This window comes from Embiotoca jacksoni, unplaced genomic scaffold (genome assembly GCF_022577435.1).
Source record: "Embiotoca jacksoni isolate LCO1_2020_lvr unplaced genomic scaffold, fEmbJac1.0.p SCAF_12, whole genome shotgun sequence".
Classification (NCBI taxonomy): domain Eukaryota; kingdom Metazoa; phylum Chordata; class Actinopteri; family Embiotocidae; genus Embiotoca; species Embiotoca jacksoni.
The window spans coordinates 9,387,306-9,411,582 of NW_027185252.1; the positions used below are offsets into that span (position 1 = coordinate 9,387,306).

At 42.1% G+C, this 24,277-nt stretch overlaps 1 protein-coding gene across 1 annotated transcript in view; it reads right to left on the reverse strand.

Annotated features, from left to right (window-relative positions):
- efemp1 (EGF containing fibulin extracellular matrix protein 1) overlaps positions 1-21,940 on the reverse strand; it is a 33,383-nt gene extending 11,443 nt beyond the window's left edge. The window contains exons 1-7 of the mRNA XM_069144637.1: positions 21,698-21,940; positions 18,783-18,894; positions 12,746-12,892; positions 8,140-8,438; positions 7,448-7,551; positions 7,250-7,295; positions 6,754-7,038 (exon numbers count right to left, since the gene is read on the reverse strand). Coding sequence (XP_069000738.1) covers positions 6,754-7,038; positions 7,250-7,295; positions 7,448-7,528 — 412 coding nt within the window. The 5' untranslated portion in view covers positions 7,529-7,551; positions 8,140-8,438; positions 12,746-12,892; positions 18,783-18,894; positions 21,698-21,940. The remainder of the gene's footprint in view (positions 1-6,753; positions 7,039-7,249; positions 7,296-7,447; positions 7,552-8,139; positions 8,439-12,745; positions 12,893-18,782; positions 18,895-21,697) is intronic.
- Positions 21,941-24,277: the final 2,337 nt, after the last annotated feature.

Genomic DNA, 24,277 nt, shown 5'->3' on the forward strand with positions numbered 1-24,277 from the left:
TCTTCCAAGAGAGTGAGCCTGCTGTAACATCACAGGGAGAGATAAGGTTATCCAGCAGTGGAAGATGTGGAAGAATGAAGAGAAAGGGTGGAGGCCTTTTTTTTTTCTTCTTTTTTTTTAAACAAAAAAGGGCTTTTTTAAGATTTGAAGTTAGATTTACGACCGTGTGTGCATGTGTGATGTCAGAGTTGAAAACTCCTTGCTTTTCGGGGAGATTAATTCTAAATGCCTTGTGGGAGCTGGGGGAGTAACGGGAGTGGCGGCAGCTCAAAGAATGTGAGTGTGTGTGTACGGAGGAGTGTGTCCTGTTTGAGGTGCTCATTAAATGGCCTTTTTACAGAGCTGCTAATGTTTTACAGCATGGACTGATACACTATGACGAGGTATATGTTTGGTGTGTGTGTGTGTGTGTGTGTGTGTGTGTGTGTGTGTGTGTGTGGTGGGTGTTAGGGGGAAGAAAAAAAATTTGTGTCCGAAACAGGGACTTAAAAACCGTTTGGCCTGAATTCAGAAAAATGTGTTATTTGCTACAGATTTATACTGACATGACAGGGCTTGTTGTAATTATCACTTGAGAGCATTTTGTCTTGTTTTCACTGAACCACTGCAATGGAAAGCAGGAGCTGTTCCAAAGAACAGTTGGAGTCATCCTGCTGTTGGACAGCATTTCTGTTTCCCTCTGATTATTGGATAATTCAATCTTTGGGAAAGCAGGGGGCAAGACGTGCGAGGTTAATAGCCCATAAAATTTCACAATGTCAAATTTATCAGCATGTCATGCACCGTCCCCTGAGCGCTTGCTTTTACTTAACCTCATATACCTTAATATCACCCCTCGCTGCACTGCACGTCGTTTCATTTGTGTAAAATTCTCTCTGCAATGCAGTGTGAGATGCAGCTAGCTGGCTCGAACACAACCTCAGGACAAATGGGAGTGGTAGTGTTTCCCTTTCAAAGCAAGTCCAAACACAAAGCAGATAAGGAATCAAAGAATTCAAGATACACCAATCTTATATTCCCTGTATTTCCATCCGTATTGGGGCATTAAATATTTCCATGCTCTGGTTGTTCACACCCCTCCCAAGATTCCCCTTTCTCTCATCGCTCTCATTGTTCAGGAGGAACAGGAGTTGTAGTCATGCTGACATTTACTAACTGATTTGTGAGTTTGTTCCACACTCTTCTAAAGGTCGGGCAGAGTCTTGACGTTCTTGAAAATCCGTCCAGTGTGCCAGCCACATTCCCGACTGATAATAATCCTTCCTGTTACTCTGAAAATGGCTAAAAAAAATAGGAGTGCTGAGCAAACTCTCTGGGTAGTCAACTCTGCCCACCTGACATGCTCGTAGCCAGGCATTTACAGCTTTTAAAACAACTCTTTGACACCGAAAACATGTTGAAAACAACAGCACGGCACTACGAATCGACAAAAGGAGAAAAAGCGACAGAGACGGATTCTGCGATCACATGTGACTGTCACCCAGCTGAGTGCAAAATAGTGATTTATAGCAGCCCTGTGTCCTTTTCCATCATGAGGTAAACGGAAAGATCAACACATGTAAGCACATCAGAGGAGGAAGCAGCTGGCTGTTGGACAGGCACCGACCTCGGGGAGAATAATAACAACAACATTAAGCACTTACCCCGAGGAGGCACGGCAAAGCTGCTTCCCCCTCTGCCATTGTTGATGTGATGGCAGCAAGGAGCCAGTAGCAAACCACAAGCAATAACAGCGTGCTGTACAGCAACACTGCATGGGCCAAAAGGAGGCCTGCCGGCATGATGGTTTGATTATATTCACAGAGACTGAAAGACACTCAAGTCCTCGCTGGCGGGGTGAGGAAGCTGATGAAATACTGTCACCAGGTATACCCATTAAAACACAGGATCGCTGGAATGCATTCTGTAAAATGTATTTTTGGTTCTCCATGTAATGCGTTGATTTTCTATTAAGGAAAATATTGCTGTAGTTCTCAAACGTGGATGCTTCAGACACATCTTCAACCTGACAAGATAGAAGATTTATACAGTCACCACAGTTTCATGGTGTACAGAGAAGATTAATGTCACCAACTTAGTGTCAAATCAATTGTGAAAATATGGTCACAACCTCCTCTTCTGTTCCCGAGTTATGGCATTCAATAATGGTCGGAAGGGTTTTTACAGAACATTATGATGTCACATTGAGGTTGACCATTGACCTTTTGGTTTCTTCATTTTATCCTATCAGACACAGAATAATTTTTTTCTTAATTAGAATATGAATTCTTGAGCTACGGTCACAAATGCGTTTTGCGAGGTTAGAGTGACCTTTGACCTCCAACATTTTATTAATTCATCCTTCAATCCAAGTGAATGTTTGTGCCAAATTTGAATAATGTTCCTCATGGCATTTCTGAGAATGCGACATACAGACAGATGGATCGACGGACAACGCGAAAACACAATGTTTGATTTGTCAGTGCTCTCTGGTGGACAACGTATGTAATGTCATTTTTGCACTGACATTTCTTGTTAGTATTGGATCAAGATATTTACAGATATATATATCAGTATCTGGATAAACTAATATCTGGGATTAGATAATATCAGCTAGTTGACTGATCTGTCAAGAACTAATTGACATCAGCGTTGTCCCCCGCTTTATAGAGTAAGATGTCAGACAGAACTATGAACATGTTACATTAAAGAACTTTGAATTGTGAAAATACATCATAACGTGCAAGTAATCCTTATTTTAGTATGAATTGAGAAAATTATTAAATAGATCAACACAAAATCAGGTCATTTAGAGTCTACAGCCATGCACGGTGACGCTTTGAGCTAAATGCTAACGTCAGCCTGCTAACAGCTTACAATCGTTACGATGTCTGAGGGCAGCTCTTCGTTTCAATCCACCCAACTGTTCTATCTCAACAACAAACTGTTTCTGATATCAAAAACCCACAGACCAACTGCACCAACCCTAGAAAGCATTTTCAATTCAAAGGCTCAAAAATGCAGCATTAGTCATTCCAGCGGAAGCTGCAGTGTAACAGGTGTAGTGAGCTGGGCAGTAAAATCACAGGGCGCTGAGGCGACTGCATGTGAACACGTACCGGTGAAGGGCAGTGCAAATCATCAGTGTGAGAACAGGTGGAAGACTGGAGCTTAGCTGGTAATACGAGGGTTCAACCGGGACCTCAGGTGTCTTTTTGTTTGAGGAAGCCTAAACAAAATGGGTCAGTTTTCATCAAACAAATGCTTTGTGTTTGATCCTGCTTCCTCCTACCCAGCAACAAAATTGCTGTGTAATGTTTTAATTTCACATCCGGTGTATCCTGTATCATATTCACCTCAGTGTTGAAGACTTCCTCCTCTGAGCAACAACAATTTCCGAATCTGTGTTGCTTATCTTTGATGGGAGTTTGGGGGAAAACAAACACTAACAGGATAAGATCTAAAGGAATTTCCCGAAAAGCTGAAATGACTTGCAGCGCACGCTCACATCTTTTTAAACCGACGAAGACTGGGGCTTGTTTCCTCAGATGCAAATGTCAGGATGAGACAGCAACAAGTGGAACTGTAAAGAATTAACTGTAAAGGTCAAACCATGAAGCCTGCTGGCAGTGTCATGTTGTACTTTGCAACCGGGCTTTCCCCGCTTGTTCCACTCTCCGCATTCCTGCTCCTCGCGGATCGATCCGATGCTTATCTGTCAAGGTGGTGAGTAATTCCTACCATCACAAAAGATAGGAGCACACGGAAAAAACAACCACCGCTGACATTCCAGAGATATTCCTCCCAAGTGCATTGCATCTGTGTGGAAAAATGTTATTGCATGTGCTCGGCTATGTTTGGAAAAGTACACAAGTTCTCTGTCACACAGGGCTTAAGGGCCTTAACAGAACATTTTTAAGAAAGATTTCCAGCCACTGCAGGTGAGGAGCGTCCAGACGGAGCAGAAATTAGTCAGGCATGTAGGTGGTAATACGGCCTACATGACCTCAAGAAACCAGACAGGTAAATAGGAGGGGCATGTCCCGTCACGTCCCACACTGCAGCGCACGAGTATCTAATTTAGAGATGAAAAATAAATAGGCTGCAGCTAAAGTATGTAAACTCAAGACTCAAGAAAAACAGAAGCCACAAAGTGTAATTATCTGTGGCAAACACTACATGCCTAAAGTCACTGAACATGCAGTTAGTATGTCCGAGATGTGAGGAAGTACACTCGAATTCTGTTAAACTGCAATTGTGAATCACAAAATAATGCGCTTTCCGCTTTTACTCAAGATCTGTTGACTGATTGGACGATTTCTGATGGACAACCTTCATTTCTTGCAGGAGGTGATCTCACCTCCGCTGAAAAGAAGAGTTGATATGCAAACACAAGACTACAACAAACCACTTGTCAGCATCGTGCGGCGCTAAACACAGTGAGTATGTGTGTGTTTGGAGGGTGGGTGGAGGTCATGGAAATGTGAGGCATCATTAAGCTGTCACACATACAGTAAAGGTTCATAGTTTCTCTGTGTGGTTGCAGAGAGGGCGCCAACTTCCCCTGCAGTGTGTGTCACTACAACAACACACACACACTTAGGCTCCCGTTCCCACTCAGGGCCAAAGGGCTTTATTGCTCCTTTGCAAATAGTTATCCACAGTGGAAAGAATATTAAAGCTCCAATTAAAAGAAAAATATCAGGTGTATTATATATTTTGTGGTTTGTTTTGCTTTTAATCAGCATAAAAGGGTGCATTTAAGAGATTTTGCATAGGAAGCTATTTTTTTTTTTTACAATTTAAATTGTTCTGTGGAAATTTGGCTGCTTTTTTTTTTGCAGCGCATGTTGCTGATCTCTCTACTATTCGCCACACACTCAGCAATAAGACACCAAAACAGCTCAGCAGCTGCACAATCCATGACGTTGGTGCTGCCTGGCTTGGTCAGTGCTCCGGCACTTCTGCGGTTACTTAGTCAGTGTCAGCCTTTCATCTTCCCCTTTGCCCTACCTGACTCTGCACTCGAGGTTTCCTCCACAGAGTGGTGAGTTAGCAGGGAAGGAGCTTGATGTAAGCGCTATTTGATACATTGAGGTTTCCCCCATTGAAAGTTAATGGGAATTCCTTTGCTAGCAAGATACGTAGCTGTGCAGAACAGCCACTGTGGTGCAAAAAAAAAAAAAAGAAGACAATTCTGTGTCCAAGAACAATTGGCTCATTGTAGCGAGTTGAAGGTAATGACAGAGAAACCAGAGACTGATGTAAACAAAGATTATATCACTACCAGCAGAAATATATACGCCCACCTAACAGCACGAGACGCCTCGCTGTTAAAACTGCAGTCATTTCAAAGCAATAACACTGACAGCAACAGCCTATCTTTGTTTAGCCCATGCACTCAAACAGCACACCAGTGAATAAGTATTATACCCATGCCAGCTCGCTTATGTGGTTACTTTAACTGATATGCTGCCATGTTTTACACTCCAATAAAACCTAATTGGGTTCCAATTCAGAGAAACACATAAAGCACCGCACACATATCTTTGCCCCAGGTGTAAAATCAAATTTGTTACTTTCACCGGAGCTCTGTGACCGCAAACCTCACCGCACAGCCACTCACCACATGCCTCTGCCTACTGGCAAGAGGAGTTCCCAACCACTGAGCACATGTTCTGTACTGTACAGTGATGCACTTTGCCTTACATTTCATTTATAGAGCCACACATGCATGAAGGTATGAGGTTACAGGTGATATCAGACATTCTTTCTCTCAGATACGGCTATGGACATGTGGCACGAAGCAGTGATGAAGGGCACCAATTATCGTGTGTTTGTGCGTTAGTGAGACAAAGAATGAAACTTTAATCCACTCCCCATTTGAGGGGATCAAAGAGCCTCGCTCAAACACAAGATCACACCCACACAGTCTTGCACAGCTACAAAAATCACAACTTCGTCAAGGCCCAGGGAATATCTACTGTAGGTGTAAAGGCTGTATGCGAGCACAGAGCTTGCCACAATATCACAGGATCTGCTTGATTTTTTTTTTCCCCTGAAGCAGAGAACTTTACCACCCAAAACAAGAAGAATTTCAGAAAGAAGCTGAACTCTGGCCAAAAACATCACGCTGCGAGCAACCAAAGAGTTTAGAAAACATGACATCACAGTGAGAAAAACTGAGAAGCTTGCAACACATCTGGCAGCTACGCATAGTTTAGCTGTTGATGACTGTCAGACAGATGGATGAACAGTTCACCTTTGGGGCTCTGCTTATTGAGCCTCTAAAGTCGTTAGCAAGTAATTATCAAATACCTACATAGCTCTGCAAGAGACACATTCTTCTAGGCAGCAGCACTGCTTCTGGCCAAGTGCAACAAAAGCATGCTACTGATATCAAGGACATAAAAAAACACCTCTACCAACAGCTCTGTCAGTATACTGCAGTACACAGCAGTCAATAGAGTGGGAGACAAATTGCAAACACATTTTTAGGGTGTAATCTGCCTCAAAAAGACCTTCAATCTGGAAGATTTAAAAAAAAAAAAAAAAAAAAGTATCATGAAGGGAATGTGGCAGTCATTCCTTATTTCATGGTCACACCTCTCACCCTGCTGACAGAGGCCAATTTCTCTCTTGAGGAGCTTGTCAACACCATTCCTGAGATAACCATGTGTTTACACCATGTGTTGGTGTAAAGCAGTACAAAAAAAATGAATCTTGCATTTCAACATAGAGGAGAGGGAAAAGTTTCTGGTCTGCTGATCTTACCTCTGCAGAGGTTCTGCTCATCTGCAGTGAAGCCGGGTGTACAGCGGATGGGCCGGCTGCCCTGAGCGAGCCTCTGCCCGCCTGAAAACACCCGCGGGGGCTGAGGCTGGTTTGGTAGGACGTCAGTAGCGACAGGAGGGACAGGGTCCGGCAGCGGCACCTGCTCGCCCTCCTTACTAATATAGATGACGGCGCTTTTGGGAAGGCAGAGGTAACCACCAAAGTGGTTGATACACTGCATTCCTCCTTTGCAGGCATCATTTAATAAGGCACATTCATCAATATCTGACACAGAGGAAAAACAGTATGAGAAGAGAGAAAGTGATAAGAAAAAGAAAGACATTAGATAAGGCATTACCTGTACAGGAAATATTTTATTTGGGTAAAAGGACAACTCAACTTATAGTACTAATTACTTACATGGAAATAAATGGAAAATAAACTCGTTAAGCATGGAAAGCTACAAAAATGATCAGAGCAGTTTGACATTTCTCACCTCTGCACTGCTCCCTGACTCTGTCATACTCATACCCTTCAGTGCACTGTGAAGGACAAATGATCATACACATTTTACTCTATTTAATGTAGCACGTAGTAAATATAAAATGAATGCGCGTCAGTAAATACAAGTACATATCATCAAGAACATGCTGGTTTGTGTTACACACAAACTGGTAAGGAATGGCTCACTCACTGTGTAGGAGATGGGCTCTTCAGCCTCCTGAGAGAGAACATGTGTGAAAACCGCACAAAGACACACGCAGATCCCCAGCATGTCGACCAAGCGTCGGAGAAGCACTGTAACGAGATGCAGTGGGACCAAGTGAATAGAGCGTGCAAGATCATTTTTGCTTGACAAGCCTACAAGTTTTAATACCAGTTATTACATCATTGATGGCATTGCTTAACGAGTCCCAACATCTCCCGCTGCTGGCGTGATGTTTATGTTGGCACCGCTCCAGGTAAATCTGCGACTTCAACCAAGTGAAGTGTTTTTCTGCTGTTTTTCTCCAAAAGGATTAGTGCGTAATACGCGTAAAGATCGTGCGTAAACATGTCCTCGTGTGCCAGTCAGTGCCAGGAAAATGAACGCGTTAATCAGCCATGCACAGCTCATGTTGATTAAAATTATGTGTCTGCACAACACACGTCCAACTTAACAAGCTGCCTAATCACATGTTAACGATATGTGCTTTTCCTTGATACTGCTTTGTTCATCACAGCCTCGCTTTAAGACACAGACACTTGTTACTGACAAGCGAACGACAACAGAAAGAAGTGACACTGCAGATTTATCCCCACTTGTTTTTAACACTCACAGCTTTTCTTTTCATTGCCATATAAAACGCTTGAATGCATTTGCTTTGTCATCCCGTGGCGACATACCTGCAATTACCTGCGGATACCCAAACTCTCCTGCTCGTGCTGAAGAAAACGTCTCCGGTTTCTGAGTTGGTTGCAGATCCGACTCTGCACGAAGCAGGCTGGCTTGTTATCGTGCAAATGGTGCCGTGGATGTCAGATGTTTGGAGGAGTGCAGGCAGCACTTGTGATGACCATGCGGTTCGTACTGTATGACATACTGGGGGGGGAGGAGAGGGGGGGTGTACCGGGCAGGTTGAGCTCCGGGGTTTTCTCTCACCGGCTGCAGTAGATCAGCAGGTTACAGTGGCTCCCTCTATAGACTGACAAATAGTGAGGGGAAATGGTCATATCAGAAAAATGTGAATATAAGTCATTAAAAATGTTTTATAATTAACATAAAACTAATACTTTTACTGCACATTCACAGGCAAAGTAGTGTAATTAGTATGGGAAAAAAAACTAATCACAGTAAGGTTATCGGTGTATTTCTGCTTTTGGGGTCACAAGCAGTAGATCCTGAACGTATAATTTATTCACGTGATAAAAGTGCTCGACGTGAGTCAGTATTCACCAGTAAGCAGTGCCAGCACTTGTACATTTTACTCTTTTGTGTGCCATGACTTTTTTCTTGCGTACCAGCACTTCTGAGAAGCTGCAGCGACTCTTTTCTGCCCTTTTCATATTAGGTTATCTGGTTTGATTCATCATGGCCCTAAATAAACTACATTGCACAGAGGACATTACTTGCAGCTGACCTCTTCCGGTTGTCGCTGTCTGTTTTTAGTTTTTCTCCGTCACCGGCTTGTCAAAGTAAAGTTACTTTATCCTTACAAAAATGTTGGCCTGGCTCTAAAAGGGCATAAAAACAACATACACAGAGTCAGATGGACAGCTGCAAAAGTCAAATCCTACCAAAACAGCAGTAAATGCTGGCCGGGAGCAACACACCAACGTTAGCAGCTAAAAGCCTGTTGATGTAATGTTAGCATCAATAAAAACAATCCAGTTTAACCTCGAAACTTTCTGTAAGTATGTGAACATCCTATTCATCATGAACAACAGTGTCATTTTTCCTGTCTACTAATTCCTGAATTAATACTACAAAACAAATATACAGATACAGCCTAATTGTTTCCCCTTATGGTTGGCTGAGGCCGGATGCGCGACTTCCTGTATGCATTTCAAATTAAAACATTTTTTTCATACACAGTTCAGCCATATACTATACTATTAGGTTTTAAGTAAAATCAATAGTTTGTACCCTCGATTAAATTACTGTCCGCTGTGAACATCAGCAGCATCTCCTCATCACTTTTATTTACTGTCAAAATTCAGAAGGTAATACTTAAAGATTTGCTGATACAACAACCTGGGAATAAAGGGAGTTCTGGCACTTATTTTGTTTTACACTTCAAGCACAAATAGATGATTCAGTCAAAGTTTAATAAAATCTTGTTATTGGATCACACTGTTTTGTAACACTCTCAGTGGGAGTTTGGAGCAGTATTGCCCTCTTTTCGTATTTGTATGGTCCTGCACCCTTTCTGTGTTTTATTTAAGGAACAAACCTCGGTAAGTTTTGGGATTGTCACGTGCAGACCCTGTCGTCCTGTGAGACCTCAGTGCCTATGTTGTGTACAGTATGTGTGAGCAGCAGGTGGTAAAATCAAATCTTGTGTTGAAGACCTCTGTCAGCAACCACTACATTAGCCTCTAATACATGTCATAGTGTTTACAAGATGCCTGCGCTTCAGGAACATCTGCTGGAATTGGCATGGTTTGCTGGATTTCCCAGGGGTGAAGAGACAGCGAGTGATTGTGTGTTTGTGTGTGTATGCATGTGTGTGTGCCAGCAGCTTGCTGATATGAGTGGATTGAAATGGACTTGACACCACCTGCTTTAATGCTGACCTTCTGACCTCTCCTCAGAGGGCGTGGACAAGAGAACAGCAGATTCTGCATGGTGCAATATCTGCAAATTATTTTTCATTGTCTTCTCCTTTAAGATGACAATCCAGTGTTTCATCTTTAATGTCAGTATTTCACTTCATCGGGTTAAGTGGAATAAAACGGTAAATATGAGAACCAAGTTCTTAACTGTAGTGATATTCATGTCTTTGCGCATGAGATCACTGAATTAATCTACACACTATAAAATGTGCAAGAACATAACTTTACAAACAAATGAAAAATAAAAACTGCAATAGGGTTTACTCTTTGCTAAAAGTTTATTTTTCTTGGCAAGCTATTCCACACGTGCACAAAAAGGCAGAGATAATGAGATAAAGCACTTGACTAATCAAAGACATAAATAGAAAAGTTTATCTAAGAGATGAAAGAGTGCATGAAAGAACGTTCCCTTTGGTCCTATTCCTCACTGGAACCAAATTATACAGTTGCTCTTGCAAATCGCAGAAGCGAGGCTGAGGTGGGTGTGTCCCTGTCGCTGCATTTCTAGGTGTGAGAAAGTCTCCACACGTATGTTACTCAATTCAAAGCAGACGATCCTCCTCACACTGATGTTACAAAAGCATTGGTCTAACTGATGTCAAGCACACATGCACTGAAACAGTATTGGTGAAAAAAACAAAAAGGTACCCTGTGAGAAAAATGAGCGAATGTACAACCTCAAATGACCCAGGTGTCCCATTTGGACTTCACTGAACGAGAGGGGAACATGACACACCAGATAGTACAAACATACATTTAAGTGTCAGAGTGATAGAGCGGACCTCAGTTTAACATAAGTACTGCTCTGAGTTTCACAACATCTCAGGGAACATTATTACCTAATCCCCCAGCATACAATGGTGACTAATATACATGTGCATGCACACACGCACACGCGCACGCGCACGCACACACGCACACACACACACACACACACACACACACATTCTGGAGTAAACATGTGGCTAGTGTGTACAGCAAGTTACTAAGAATCAGTTTATCAACCCCATTTAACAGCCCTAACAAAAAAACACAAAACTACACTTTGGTCTAACGCACCACTGAATCACATTTTTCTGGGGATAAAAAGGAGCCGGCCCTTTGTGACGCTTCTTTCAATGCTGAAGGTAATGCATCAGGTACTGTTGACAATTGAGCATCAGCCAATCAGTTCCTGATGCAGTATCATCCACATCAGAAAGTTCTTCCTTCGCTCCCACATCAGTGCAGGGACAATCGAAGCCGAGTCATTTTCAAAACAGTTTGGGGTTTCTGCAATACGTCCCGAGTGATGATTCAAAAATAACCCTAACATTACTATTCTTTTCATCCTATGATAATACAATAGCCAATACTGTACAGTACACATCATCGTAAGTCAAGATGGCAGCAGAAGCATCTGGAAAGTGAATTCATGCAAATTCAAAATGGGCATGCATTATGAAAGAGCTGCAAGAGATGAGGCTGCACTTCAAAAGACTGTCGAAAAGAAATTTAAAAAAAAAAAGTAGGGAAGGGGGATGTGAGAGAAGGAAGAGCAGACAGAGAGGGTGTCTGTGAAATGTGCTTGTGTAATTGCAGTGACATCTTCATTGAGAGTCCTCCATCTCTTTCCTGTGTGCTCCAAAGGGCGTCGTTGACGCCGGTCGATGTGGAGAGCAGCCGAGGCGCTGTGTTTAGCATAATCCCAGAGGCCATTGTGAGAGCAGCTAGTGAACGACTCACAGTTGCCAGCTGAGATTTCACCAAAACACAGCAGAACATAAGGAGAAGGGGATGAGACAGGAAAATCAGAGGTGGAGGAGGGGCAAGAGAGGGGAAAGGACTCTGGTGAGAGACTAGAGGATTGGTAGAAGTACTGAGGAAAAAAATGCATACGTGCCAAATATTACGTTACACACAATCTAAAGAGCACTACTCTGTGTGTGGTGGTTGTAGGATCGGGGTGGTTGTGGTTATCTGTGCTGAGTGTGCAGCTCTCGCTGGATCAAAGAGGCCTAAAAGTGTGAAATATGTTTTCATCCAGGTGGACTGCACCTGTTGGCCCTCATTCAGGACTGTCAGTCAATGATCGCCCCCTTCTTCTTCTTTTCACCAATCGCTAACTGTTTTGACTTGTAACAGTTAGGAAAAAAAAAAGGTTAAGAAAAGCTGACACGTGACAACATCTCTTCTATTGTGCAATGATCATTACCGTAAGTTAGAGTGTGAAACCCACTTTGATCACAGGTTCAGGTAGACAGACAGTTTCTGAGTCAACCTTTGGTAAACAATGATGTCTCCTCCTAACACACTGCAGAAAACATGAACAGTAAAATGTGTTGCTCAAACAACGGCAAAGAATTCTTCACCGTGTCTAACAGCAGCGATATGAGCAATAAAGATGAAAAGATGACACAGTTTAAGAGTTTGATTTATCAAGTTTTTTACAGCATGTTAGGCAAACTGCAGAATCTCTCCAGGTGATTGTGAGAATATAAAGCACCATCACAGTTGCCTGCAGAGATTACCCAGTCAACCCTTAGATTGCTCACTCGTGCCCTGCCTCTCTGGCTGTTCTGTGGTGGGTATGTGTTGTATCTATAAGAGTCAATTGGCAGCAGATGGCTAACACCGATCAGAATAAAGCCCGAGCTTTGACCCCCTCCCCACCATTTCCTAAAAGGCCTTGTGTTACCATGGAGACTAGGCCAAGGCACGTGCCTCCCATTGTTGAGCCGTATCCTCCAGGGTCAGCCGTACACCCAGTTAGAGGTCAGATGTCAGCCAGGCCTCTCACTCAGGTCACCACTCACCAGCCCTCATCCTCTAACCCCAACAAACACTGAAACAAATTGAGAGATGGGGGAGAGGGGAGAACGAGATGACAACATTAAACATATTTACTCCAAAAAAATTCTCCATGATCACATGGGTTCAGGGTATTCTGATAAATTCAAGCATTTGTTGTGCTTCAGGGCACTGAGTGCAGATTAGCAGTGTAGTTCAGTGGGGCAGATGTACAGTGCGGTGGAGAATTACTCTGCATATTACAGTATGTCTCCCTCTTGTGGTGAAGTGTGACGCTTTGAAAATGTTACATTTTAGAGTGACTTGGTTCAAAGTGTGGAGCAAAAGTACAGAATATGGAGATTTCTGGTGGCTGAGAGGTTAAGACCATGTAACTGCAACAACCCCAGTTCAATGCTAATCTGCTTTTCTTTTCCAATGATTCCTGCCTACATTAACACTGTACATACTGTATAATATCTTATAACAGACAGAACGCAAGAAAAAAAGATTTATGCAAAGATTTGACGCCTATGTTGTATGAAAATATGAGATACGCGTAATACTTTTTCACTGTTAAGGTGTTTTTGACACTCACTTAATGCTGGATCAAAATGAAACACATCATTTTACATATAGTATGTCCAAATATTTGTCATGCTTATGCATACATGATGCAGAAAAGCCTTTTGGCCCAACCTTATTATGTTTAAGTAACAATACCCTATCAGCTCCTGCAGTTTAACTGAGCAAACCAGGCCTATATCCACACCTTTTGGTCAGTCTTTTACCAGAGGTGCTATCTTTTCCTTTGAGCGTTTGAATGTATGTTGGGATATTCAGGTCACCGAGTTGCAAAGTGTTGCTCAGGCGTTGACAAAAGAAAAATCTTAAGTTTATTAAACGGAACAGGCTGACAGTCCACACTTTGTTAGGCAGTGAATGAACAGAGTGGTTTTGACAGGCCTAACCTCTTAAGCTTCGGGTCCCACTGAGCTCGGCACAGCTAGAGCTAAATGCCATCTGTCCCAACATCATGAGGCCCCCCAACCTGTCCCCCAACAGTTTAGCATAAAATCATGCAATACTGCTATTAACAAAGAATATAAGATAATTCTTATCATCTGACATCAAGTTCCTAAATTTAAAAAAAAGATCTCATTACCAGTAAGCACTGCCTTTTCATTCAAATATTTTCAGGCTGTCCAGGTTAACAAACAATAGTGCTTGTAATCCACTTAAATTCATTTTCAGAAGAAAACATATACTATCGGTTAACAGCAAAACACCTGTATTCGAAGGTTTCAATAAAAGTTGCTATGGATATATATATATATATATATATATATATATATATTTTTTTTTTTTTTTTTTTTTTTTTTTTTAAGTTTACTGACTCAAGATAATTTATCCTATGTTGTATTTCCCTCTTTGCCTGCACCTGAGGACTGGATCAAGGGCGTCTCGGAGCTCTGATGGGTGGTTAAACTTGAAAATAAAGAGCAGAAGGGGCAAAGCACTGAGAGGGGAGTGAGAAAAAAACTAAAGAAATGCTAAATCTAAACTGATACTGGTGACCCCTGAATAGTGTCACTGAGCTACTATGACTACAAGGAAACAAGTCCTCACAAAATAAGTAATTATTTTAAAAGTCTTTTAAAACTTTCAAAGTTTCAATTTGTCTCCTTTTTTCTTTTCTTTTTACATTTATGGCCATTTTTAGGTGAGGAGATACAATGCAGATTAGCCTTTTGTTGGGTCAAGATCCTGCCGCCCATTACTGGTCTTACACTGACAACTGCTCAAACCACAAGTCATTGTTTGACTATGACTCATCAATACTAATTCAAATTCCGTTTTCAACAGATTCATTTTCTGCTTTACTGACTTTCAAATACAGCACCGAACAATAAAATACTGATATCACCATATGAACGTTATTCTCCAGCCTTTCACAGTGTTGTCTGCTCCGTTAGCTGTCATCTAATGTTAAGAACAAAAAACAACCTCTGTGCCCTGCAGCCAATGTGTTTGCATTATCACTTCATTAATGTCCTGGACCTTCACCGTACAAGCAATTGTCCTCCTCTAACAAAAAGACTGACGCATTGTATCAGTTGGAGGTAAATTTATCAAAGGGGCCCGATACAATAGACAGAGCAGCTCAAATTATGAAACAGGTCTGTAAGGGGCCTCCTGGTGAGCTATATTGTACTGTTTGTTGATGGTCTAGTTTGGGCTGAATGTGGGGACATTCGGATAGCAAGTGACAGCGAAATGCTGCCATACATGTTCAATATGAGTCACTAAATGTGAGTGCATATGCAGCATGGTGTGCAAGAGCTGTGTGACATGATGTGGGATTGCACTTGCGTATACGAAGCCATGCTGAGTGACACAGGCATCCCATAGACCTCTTAGAGTTGCACATTGCCTAAAAACAATTGGGATCTCCATGAACTGATGTGACATGTGTATTTGCCCCAGCCGTTCCGTTAGGAACCCTTCTGGAGAGGTGAAAGAACAAAAAAACTGCACCAAGAAATGGAGGGAAAGAGGGACATCGTGGGACGAGGAGGGGGGCACAACAAGGTCTGGCAGAATAAAAGGCATCATACTGCAACAGCTTCACAGAATCGGAGGGTGGTTTCATCTAGTGCGCAGCCATTTAAGCCATGACAATACTCTGAACATAAAAGAGGTCGAATGTGCGTCTCATTAAACAAAAATATATAATTTATCATTGTTTCATTGATCAGTCTCAGGATAAATTTCCCTCAGTGGTTGCTGTCAAATAATTATATCCATTTTTACCCATTTCAAAGTAGTAAAAATTGGTCGATCGATTTGTCCATCAACAGAAAATTTGGCAACTGTACTAATATTTTTTTTCTTGCCATTTTTAGGCTCTCAGGTTCCAGCTATTCCAATGGGAGGATTTGCAGCTTTTCTCCGTTTTATCACTTTAAAATAAATATCTTTGGGTTTTGGACCGTTGTACTATGAAAACAAGATATTTGAAGGCATCACCACTTTTAATAAACCACAAGATTAATTGAGAGAATGATCAGCACATTAATCAATTATTAAAATAGTTAGCTGCAGCGCTTCTAATTTTACATACACTCGACAGTCTGCTGGTAGGCAAACACATTTCGACGAGTGACTTAATTTCAGATAAAACACTTCTGCATAGTACAGTGGAGGCATGTTTTAATTTGCCAGTCGTTCGGGATGAGACTGGCTGCCATTTAGCCTCTGCTCTGCAGTCTCATGAAATGGACCGGTGGCACATCACACTACTGACTGTCCTGACCATATTTACATCCCATCTCAGTTATTGGATGCATAATTCCTCCACACATCTCTTCAATCTCATATCAGCCCCCGCCCTACGCACACAAACACATGCGCGCGCGCACACACACACACACACACACACACACACATGGCTGACTACAATTATGATTTCATATGCCCCAGTGTATCAGCCACCCGAGCAATTTTCTGCCATTTAAATGTGAATTTATGTCTCATGTAAATGAGCGCGGAGTCGATTTAGGCCCAGTGGAGGACTAACCTTTTCACAGGGAGCATTCGGTTATAGACCTCTGGTCATTTTAAGGTCTCCGTTCATAACCTTGATTTAACAGAAGGTAGCGGCACTAAATGACACCTTACCATCTCACCAACTTGTCTCCTCACCCAAATAACGTGTCAAAAAACATTAAGCCGGGACCATCGAATGTTTAGTTAACCCCCCCCCCCCCCCCCCCAAAAAAAAAAAAAAAGTATCACCCCTCGGTTCTGACTGGTCCCAGTGAGCTTTCTATGAATTAAATACAATCAATTCCTGTTGTATGATTATTCTCCACTCATAAAGTACAGTGATTATGTGATGTTAAATCTGAGCTATGTTTATGATCGACTTCCTTGTAAACTGCACCACCTTACTCACTGTGTATGTCAATTAAAATGTTGAGTCATGTTTCAGATTGGATCATAAAGGAGAGATTTCTCTAATGAAAACCTTCTGCTTCTGTATGAGCTGAAGTTGGAAATACGCCCTCAGACTGTGGGGATGTATTCTTTACAACCTGCAGACCGCAATACAAACAGAAAGAACATCATTCAATCATGTGCTTATCAAAGTATTTTTTTTAAATTTAATTTAACTACTCAGTTATGGTTTTTTGGTTAAGTCGCTACTTAAGTTTTTAGTTCCAGGGTTTCATGAATGAAGCTGAAGGATTATGTTGTATTTCTTTAAATGCCTTTTTTCAAGCCTGAGAATAAAACCCCTGACAAAACATTCTAATTAAGTTAATGTTTCACAGTCAGTTATTGGCTGTTTTATTGGCCACATCACAAGCAGGCAGTTATATGTGACCTTTATAAAGAGCATTTCTTGACAACAGGGGCACAGCATTATTTCAGGAAAACCCCATCAGACGGCAGGGTTCTTTCTACATCCATCTGGAGAAAACACACAAAAACTGGGTGTCTGAACGGACACTTCTCCCTGTGCATAATACAGTTAAACATTTAACTGCAGCTTCTCTTGACTCTATACATCTTAAGTGGCTGAAATAAAATCAAAAGATTGTTTTCACAATGAAAAGAGAAAGAATATATTGAACCTGTCTGAATAGTTTTCTGAAGGTGGAGAAGTCTTTTTTTTTAATCGTATTTAAGAAATACTTGTTTACGGTATGCTTTTTTCCACATGAGTAAATCAGCTACTTTTGAAGTTCAACGGATAAATGTGACGTGAACCTTTCAGCTGGTCAAACTATGTCTCAAAGACAAGACCTTGACCACATGATCGATCACTTGCTCTTATCACAACAATAACCAGTCCACCTGCTGCTTATCACACGCACTCTCCAAAACCTGCACCCATATTGCAAAGTTCAAAGAGCCCACAGCCAACGGTATCCCCTCTCTTATCCAAAACCCAAGGTCTTTAGGCTCATCTGTTAAAGACAGCTGCCTCTTGCCCATACCACAGAGCGATAAATAATTGAATGGCATATTTGCTTAGTTAAATAAAATGTATTGTTAAAGTATGTAACTTACGAAAGAATCTTGAAAGGTCTTGAAAAACGTATACCTGTGATAAAGGGCAAAGAAGAATGTGCATATCGATAATATTGTTCAAAGATAAGAACAAAAATAACGAGTCGTTGTTATGGGAGTCAGGCGCCTATAGAGCTCTTTAGCAACTGCCAGCGGGTTCATGCAGGGAAACAAGATGTCAAGCAGGAGTATTGTTATGAGGCTAATAAAGGCCTGCAGTAGTTACAGCGATGGTAAGACCTCAGTAACATGCGCTGTAATTCAGACGGCTTACAGTATCTGCAAAAGAGTGACGTTACAGTGCAAACACATGAAGCGGCCTCCTCGTTCTTTTATTTTGTATTTGCATTTAATATAGTTATTTTAAGGCAATATGGAAACCGCGAACATGACAGACTTCACTTTGTGCACGGAGTACGGCGTGTACTAAATCATAACCCGTTAGAAACAGTGTATGCGACTGTAAGAGCTGCATAAAACGTAACAAATTATGCCATACATTTGCACCCCTTGCCGTAGTTTAAAAAGACGTGGCACCGCACAAATGTGTTGCAGGAGTTATGATGCAGGGTTAAGACAAAGTCCAGAAAAATGCAGTGTTGCAGGTAAAGTGCTGTGTAATTCCAGCCCAGAGAGAGGACTTGAGGGACCAGCAAAAGAGCAATGCAGCTCACCGTGCATTTGTGATTGATGGCCTCTGTCTGTGCAAAAGCTGACTGAGCAACATGTACATCTCTCTTATTCACACACTTAATGGCATGCACACATCCTATAGTGTGCTCACACAACCCATATATGTGATGTGCATGTGGGGTAGAGCAATACATCGGGCCAGCTCTAGTGGCTCATATTGCAAAGGGACGTACCGTGTGACCACGACGTCTTGGTTCGGAGTCTGACCTGGGATCTGTGTTGCGTGTCCTCTTTCATCCCCAGCCTTCTCACCCATCTTTTTTTTTTTTCTCACATCGAGACACACTGTTGAAAGAAAAGGAAAAAAAAAAAAAACACATGGAAAAATATCTTTAATCTTCAAATTATTCTATACTTTGTTCGTCTACGGATCAACGGTACTGCATTACTGTACGAGCGTAATTTCCACCAATTCTTGATCCTGTCACGTCTCTGTTGTCGGGTGCCAAGGCATGTCTGGTCTGGCTTTTGGCCAGGCTGGGCTGGTCGCCACCACGGCCCCAGCAGCCTAGGAGGCAGGCCTAGCTCAATGCTGACACATCGCTAACATCAGCCAGGGAGAGGAGACCTCTGAGAGATGCTGAAACATCAGCACAGCACCATTTCACATATACATGGAGGGATACACTTGCTCATCTGCCGCAGAGAGAATTTACAAAATTGTCACCCTACCATTGAGGGACATTATTTCAACAGCATCCCCAGTCATCGCTGAGCACTTACATGTGAGGCTGTGACAATGCACACTGGGAGGGGGAAATGGGGATGTGCACTAAAAGACCACACCCCTTCAAATAAACCGATGATCATTCAAGATCGTTCCAACAGGAAAAACGCAACAAAATATTGAAATAGGCCTTTCTTTCAGCGGTCAGTGTAGCTCAGTATTAAAGGTGTAACACAGAACAACTACGAACACATAAGATAATCAACATTTTGGATAACTTGGTACATTCGTGGTTGAAAATATTGAATATTGAGAAAACAATCTATTGTATCGTTGAGATTTCCATGAAGATAAAAAAATTACACAAAACTTTGAAAGCATTATTTTGTAAGCTAAAGCCGTAATAAAAACATCACTACACTACATGACCTATTCACCATCCAAATTTAGTTTTTGTTCACGTTTATATGATTATAATGGTGGCTCTTTGTGCTCAGCAAGCCATGCAAATGAGATTGGCAGCAACGAGCATGTCATCAATATGCACAGATATAACCAGGAGTGCCACTGATTGATGATACAAACCTTCTCCCTATAGCCTTGTTTGTGACCTCTGACTCTTCACCCCCGAGGGGTTAAACTTATTACCCTTTGACTCGTGTGACCTCTGCCTTGAAAGGAGCTAGATTGAAGGATGACCACAGCTTTGGTCCTATTGGCCATTCTCTGACCAAACAGTGGCCAGAGGGCTGACCATCCAAACCCTAGAGGGATGTGACCCTGGCCCTGCCACACGCTCTGTGGATAATACTATTAACAGGTCAATACGAGCCCTAAAAAAAGGGGGGAGAGCGCATCCTTAACCTAAAGGATGAGCAAGAGAAAGGGATGAGGGGGAGATATGGAAACGACAGATTTGCAGGACGGATTTGGAGGTTATTTGTCAAGTCTGTTTGAACAAATGGCCCCCAATTTGATATGCAAACAGCGATGAAATGACCTCACCTGGATCAATTTTGAAAAGCACTGACTATACGAGTCGGGCTGTCCTGCAATATTGTTAAAAATGCTCATTTACAGAGTGTACGATCATCATTGCGTCCAAAACAAACAAACACGACCTAAAAAAGTGAGACGAATGTGTTATTCATTCAAATTCTCAAACTACTGGTTGGACAAAACCTCAGCAAAGTATTACGAGCATTTTTATCTTAGTCATCCTATTAAAATCTTGCTAAAACTCAATATTTCAAATGGCATGGAAGATGTTAAAATTAATAGAATTAGAACAAATATGAATCCAATATTCCGCTAAATGTAGAAATAAAATGTGCAGTGATAATCCTTATTTATTAAAGTATATAAGAGATGAGAGTGAAATCTGACTGTACCTCCATGTCTTGCATGAACAGAAGAGGGGTGTAATGGGTGTCTGCCAGTTCACCACGCTACATGCAAGACATGTGCTCCTTCCCTCGCTCTGTCACACACACACACACACACACACACACACACACACACACACACACACACACACACACACTGAACGTTGTCGGATTATTAGCCAGTTTTACTGCAATCACACTTATTTCTCTCCAACAAGGCATATAATTGGGTTTGGCCTTTGACCAATTAAGTCTTGATATGAAACTCAAATCTACTTTTTGATGAAACTACAAAACATGTGCAGCACTGCACAACTTAACTTAGTTTTTTTCAATTATTATTATTATATTACAGTGCAAAGAATACAGTTTAATGTGAAATCCACTATTCAACTAAAGCAACTCCCAAAATTCACTCTACTCATGTCCAACTCCTTCAGTCTCCATCATCCTTATAGCAACCAAGACACAATTCTCGCTGCCATTTATTTCTCCTAGACTTGATTTGACTCAAAGCCTCAACCCAAACATCATGAATACGCATATACAGGGTGTACACAGGGCATACATAATGCGCTTTGTCTCCCTCCACCCAGAAGAGTTGAGTGCCAGTAAAAATAATAAAACCCAAGCCTAAATAATGCAACAAGCAGCCAAAGCCATGACCCTTATACATTTTTTTTTTTTTTTTTTTTTTTTGAAAAATGCATTACAGGATAATAAAATCAAATCAAGATGAAACACATTTTGCTAACAGGATCCACTCTGCTAAAGTTGTCCGACCTGCGGCTACAGTAGAGCTTGTAAACAACCCTACAAGCACACATTCAGTCTCACACAAACGCACATGCAATCTTACACAAACACACACACACACACACACACAGACACACATTAGCAGCAGAGGCTCGCGGATTACTCTGAAACATGGAGAGGAAATGTGCAACCGAAGAAGAGCAAAAAGAAAACCAAAGAAAACTGAATAAGAATTGCCTAAAAGAGGCAGAAAGGAGAAAGAAACCAAATCATATTGTACCTCCTAAAGCATCCATGTCATGAGAGAAGGGTGGGACACCTGCAGAACCTTGCATGGTCTATCCAGAGCTCTTCAGCGACTGCTCCCTCACAGAGCAGAGTGTGTGTATGAGCCACAGAGAGAGTGTGTGTGTGTGTCGGTGGCTGAGGGAGGGGATCCTACCATCCTACCCCTCCTCCTTAGGACTGTGCCTCCTTAACAGGATGGAGGGGTAGGTGGGGCCACTGCAATAAAGCAAACACACACACACACACACACACACACACATTTTTCTATGGTTGTTATGTCCTCGCTTCTCTCGCTCTTTCCCGCCTCCACACTTCCATCTTTCTGTCCCTTTCCAAGACTTGCTCTCTCCCTCCTTCCCTCGCCGACTTGCTCTCGTTCCTCTTGCCTCGTGCTTCCCTCTGAATCTGTCTGCCAGGCTCTTACACTCTCCCTCTACCTTTCATCTCCCACCCCTCTGTACTCCTTGCTCCCATCCCCTCCTCTATCACTGTATCGTAATATTAACATGCTCTCACTAATCTGGAGGGGAAAGAGACATATGCTGTTTCTGGCTGGTGGTCCACAACCTGCTAAACTCCTAGTGTGTGTGTGTGTGTGTGTGTGTGTGTGTGTGCGTGTGTGTGTGTGTGTGTGTGTGTCTGTCCGGTCGGTCTTTAGTCTCATAATACTACAGCGCTAAGATTAAGCGGGACAGTCAGAGAGCATGGTGTGTTGGAGAGATGAAAAGAGAGAAGAGGGACAGCGGGAAGAGGAGAGAACTGGTGCCACGCTCAACAGCAGCAAAGCACACTTTTTTAACCTTTTATAGTTCTTACTGCTCTGGGTCGCTGTGCCGCCACACCTCCTTCCCTTTCATTCATCCGGCCACCAAACACAAATCCCATCTGATTCAGGGAGTAGCCATCTCTACATGAATCATTCCCTTATTCCATTGGCCACACATTACATTGAAAGTATTGATTCCCCCCCCCCCCCCCCCCTCCCTCCCCGCGCCCCCCCACCTCTCCTGCCGCAGCACTGATTGCAAGGAAACCCTGCACACTGGTCACAAACAGGAAGTGGAAAAACAAACCGCGGGTGTGTTTCGATTGACCACAATGGCGGACTCCGAGCTTTGGTAATAACACTGAAGAGAGGAGATCTGTGGTTTCTACACAAAGCACACGGAGTGGAAGCATGAACACAACATGGGAAATACAAACATACCATGGAAAATACCCCCCCAAAAAAGCTGGTCAAATGCAAAGAGCTATTCAGTACAATGCAACTAGCAGTTCAAAATGATTTGCAGACACAAAACAACTGAAGAAGCATTATTATGAACATCTGTGGTTTCAATATTTCCAAATCTGATATCACTCCATAAAATGAATATCTTCAGTTTACCTGTATCTGCATAAAACCATTTAATTTAAGGGCTTCAAAGGGGTAAACACCAACTTATAAAAGTGAGACAAAATAACAACAAAAGAAACTCTTTGTTTTAAATAAACCACTGTCCTTAGATTAAAATTGACCATTAGAAGAGCAAACGCTGCCGTTTCCATGACAGCACAGCTGAGGATACTTTGAACTCTGACCTTATACTCCTGCCTGTGCTCTGAAGCGATGACCAAACCAAGGGTCAATCAAAAATAAGGTCAGCTGGGGTTAAATGGTAATGACTCCTCTCTGGTTACACAACCGCACCGTATCAGCCTCCTTCAAATAGCATCTGAGCATTATTCATCCTAATCGGAGCAATGCACCTTCCAGGAGTACAGGCTGATGCTGCACCACGAGATAGGTGAAAGTCCATGTGATGATGGAAGATAAGAGACCAAAATATATATATATATATAAAAAAAAAGAACTAAGAAAAGATTATAAAGCTACAACAGAGCTTGTAATATGTGGATTTCAAATATATATTTAAAACGTAGCACTTTTGTATGATTAATGACTACAGGTATTTCTTTAGAAATAACTTTGATATAATAGACCTATATTAATACACACTGATGCACTACAACTTGGGATTGAAAAAGAGGTCAGTGAGCATGACTCTTGTGTTTTCAAGAGGAATAAGAGCAGTGAAACCTAATAACGGCTGGAGTTATACATCTTGACTTACAGTATGCAACGAATAGCCCGGAATATGTACGGTAAGCAAGAAGCACAGTATAATATTCACTTGCAACATTTTTCCTGAATGGTGCTTTTGCAGGTGGATGCTGGATGCTGGTGATGAGTCAGCACAAAATAAAGAATGGCTTAATGACTGATCACAATAATAAAATCGTCCCATCCATCAAAAGTGACGCAGAACAAGTTCCAAAACTACTGGGCTTGTCCGTACAGAATGTAGTTAAGAGCACATCTTAAGAGACAGAGGGGTTGATCTTTAAGAAGGGATGACACCGTCTTGGGGTAGAGAAACTGGGTTGGAAGAGAAGGGGGGGAAAGACAGATGAAGGGGTGGAGGGACTGATCAGAGGGGTGCCAGACACAAAGAGGCCAGGCCATGGCCGGTGGCACGCGATGGGCAGATTAACCAGCGTTTCCTCCCCTAACTGAAGCATTAGGACACCT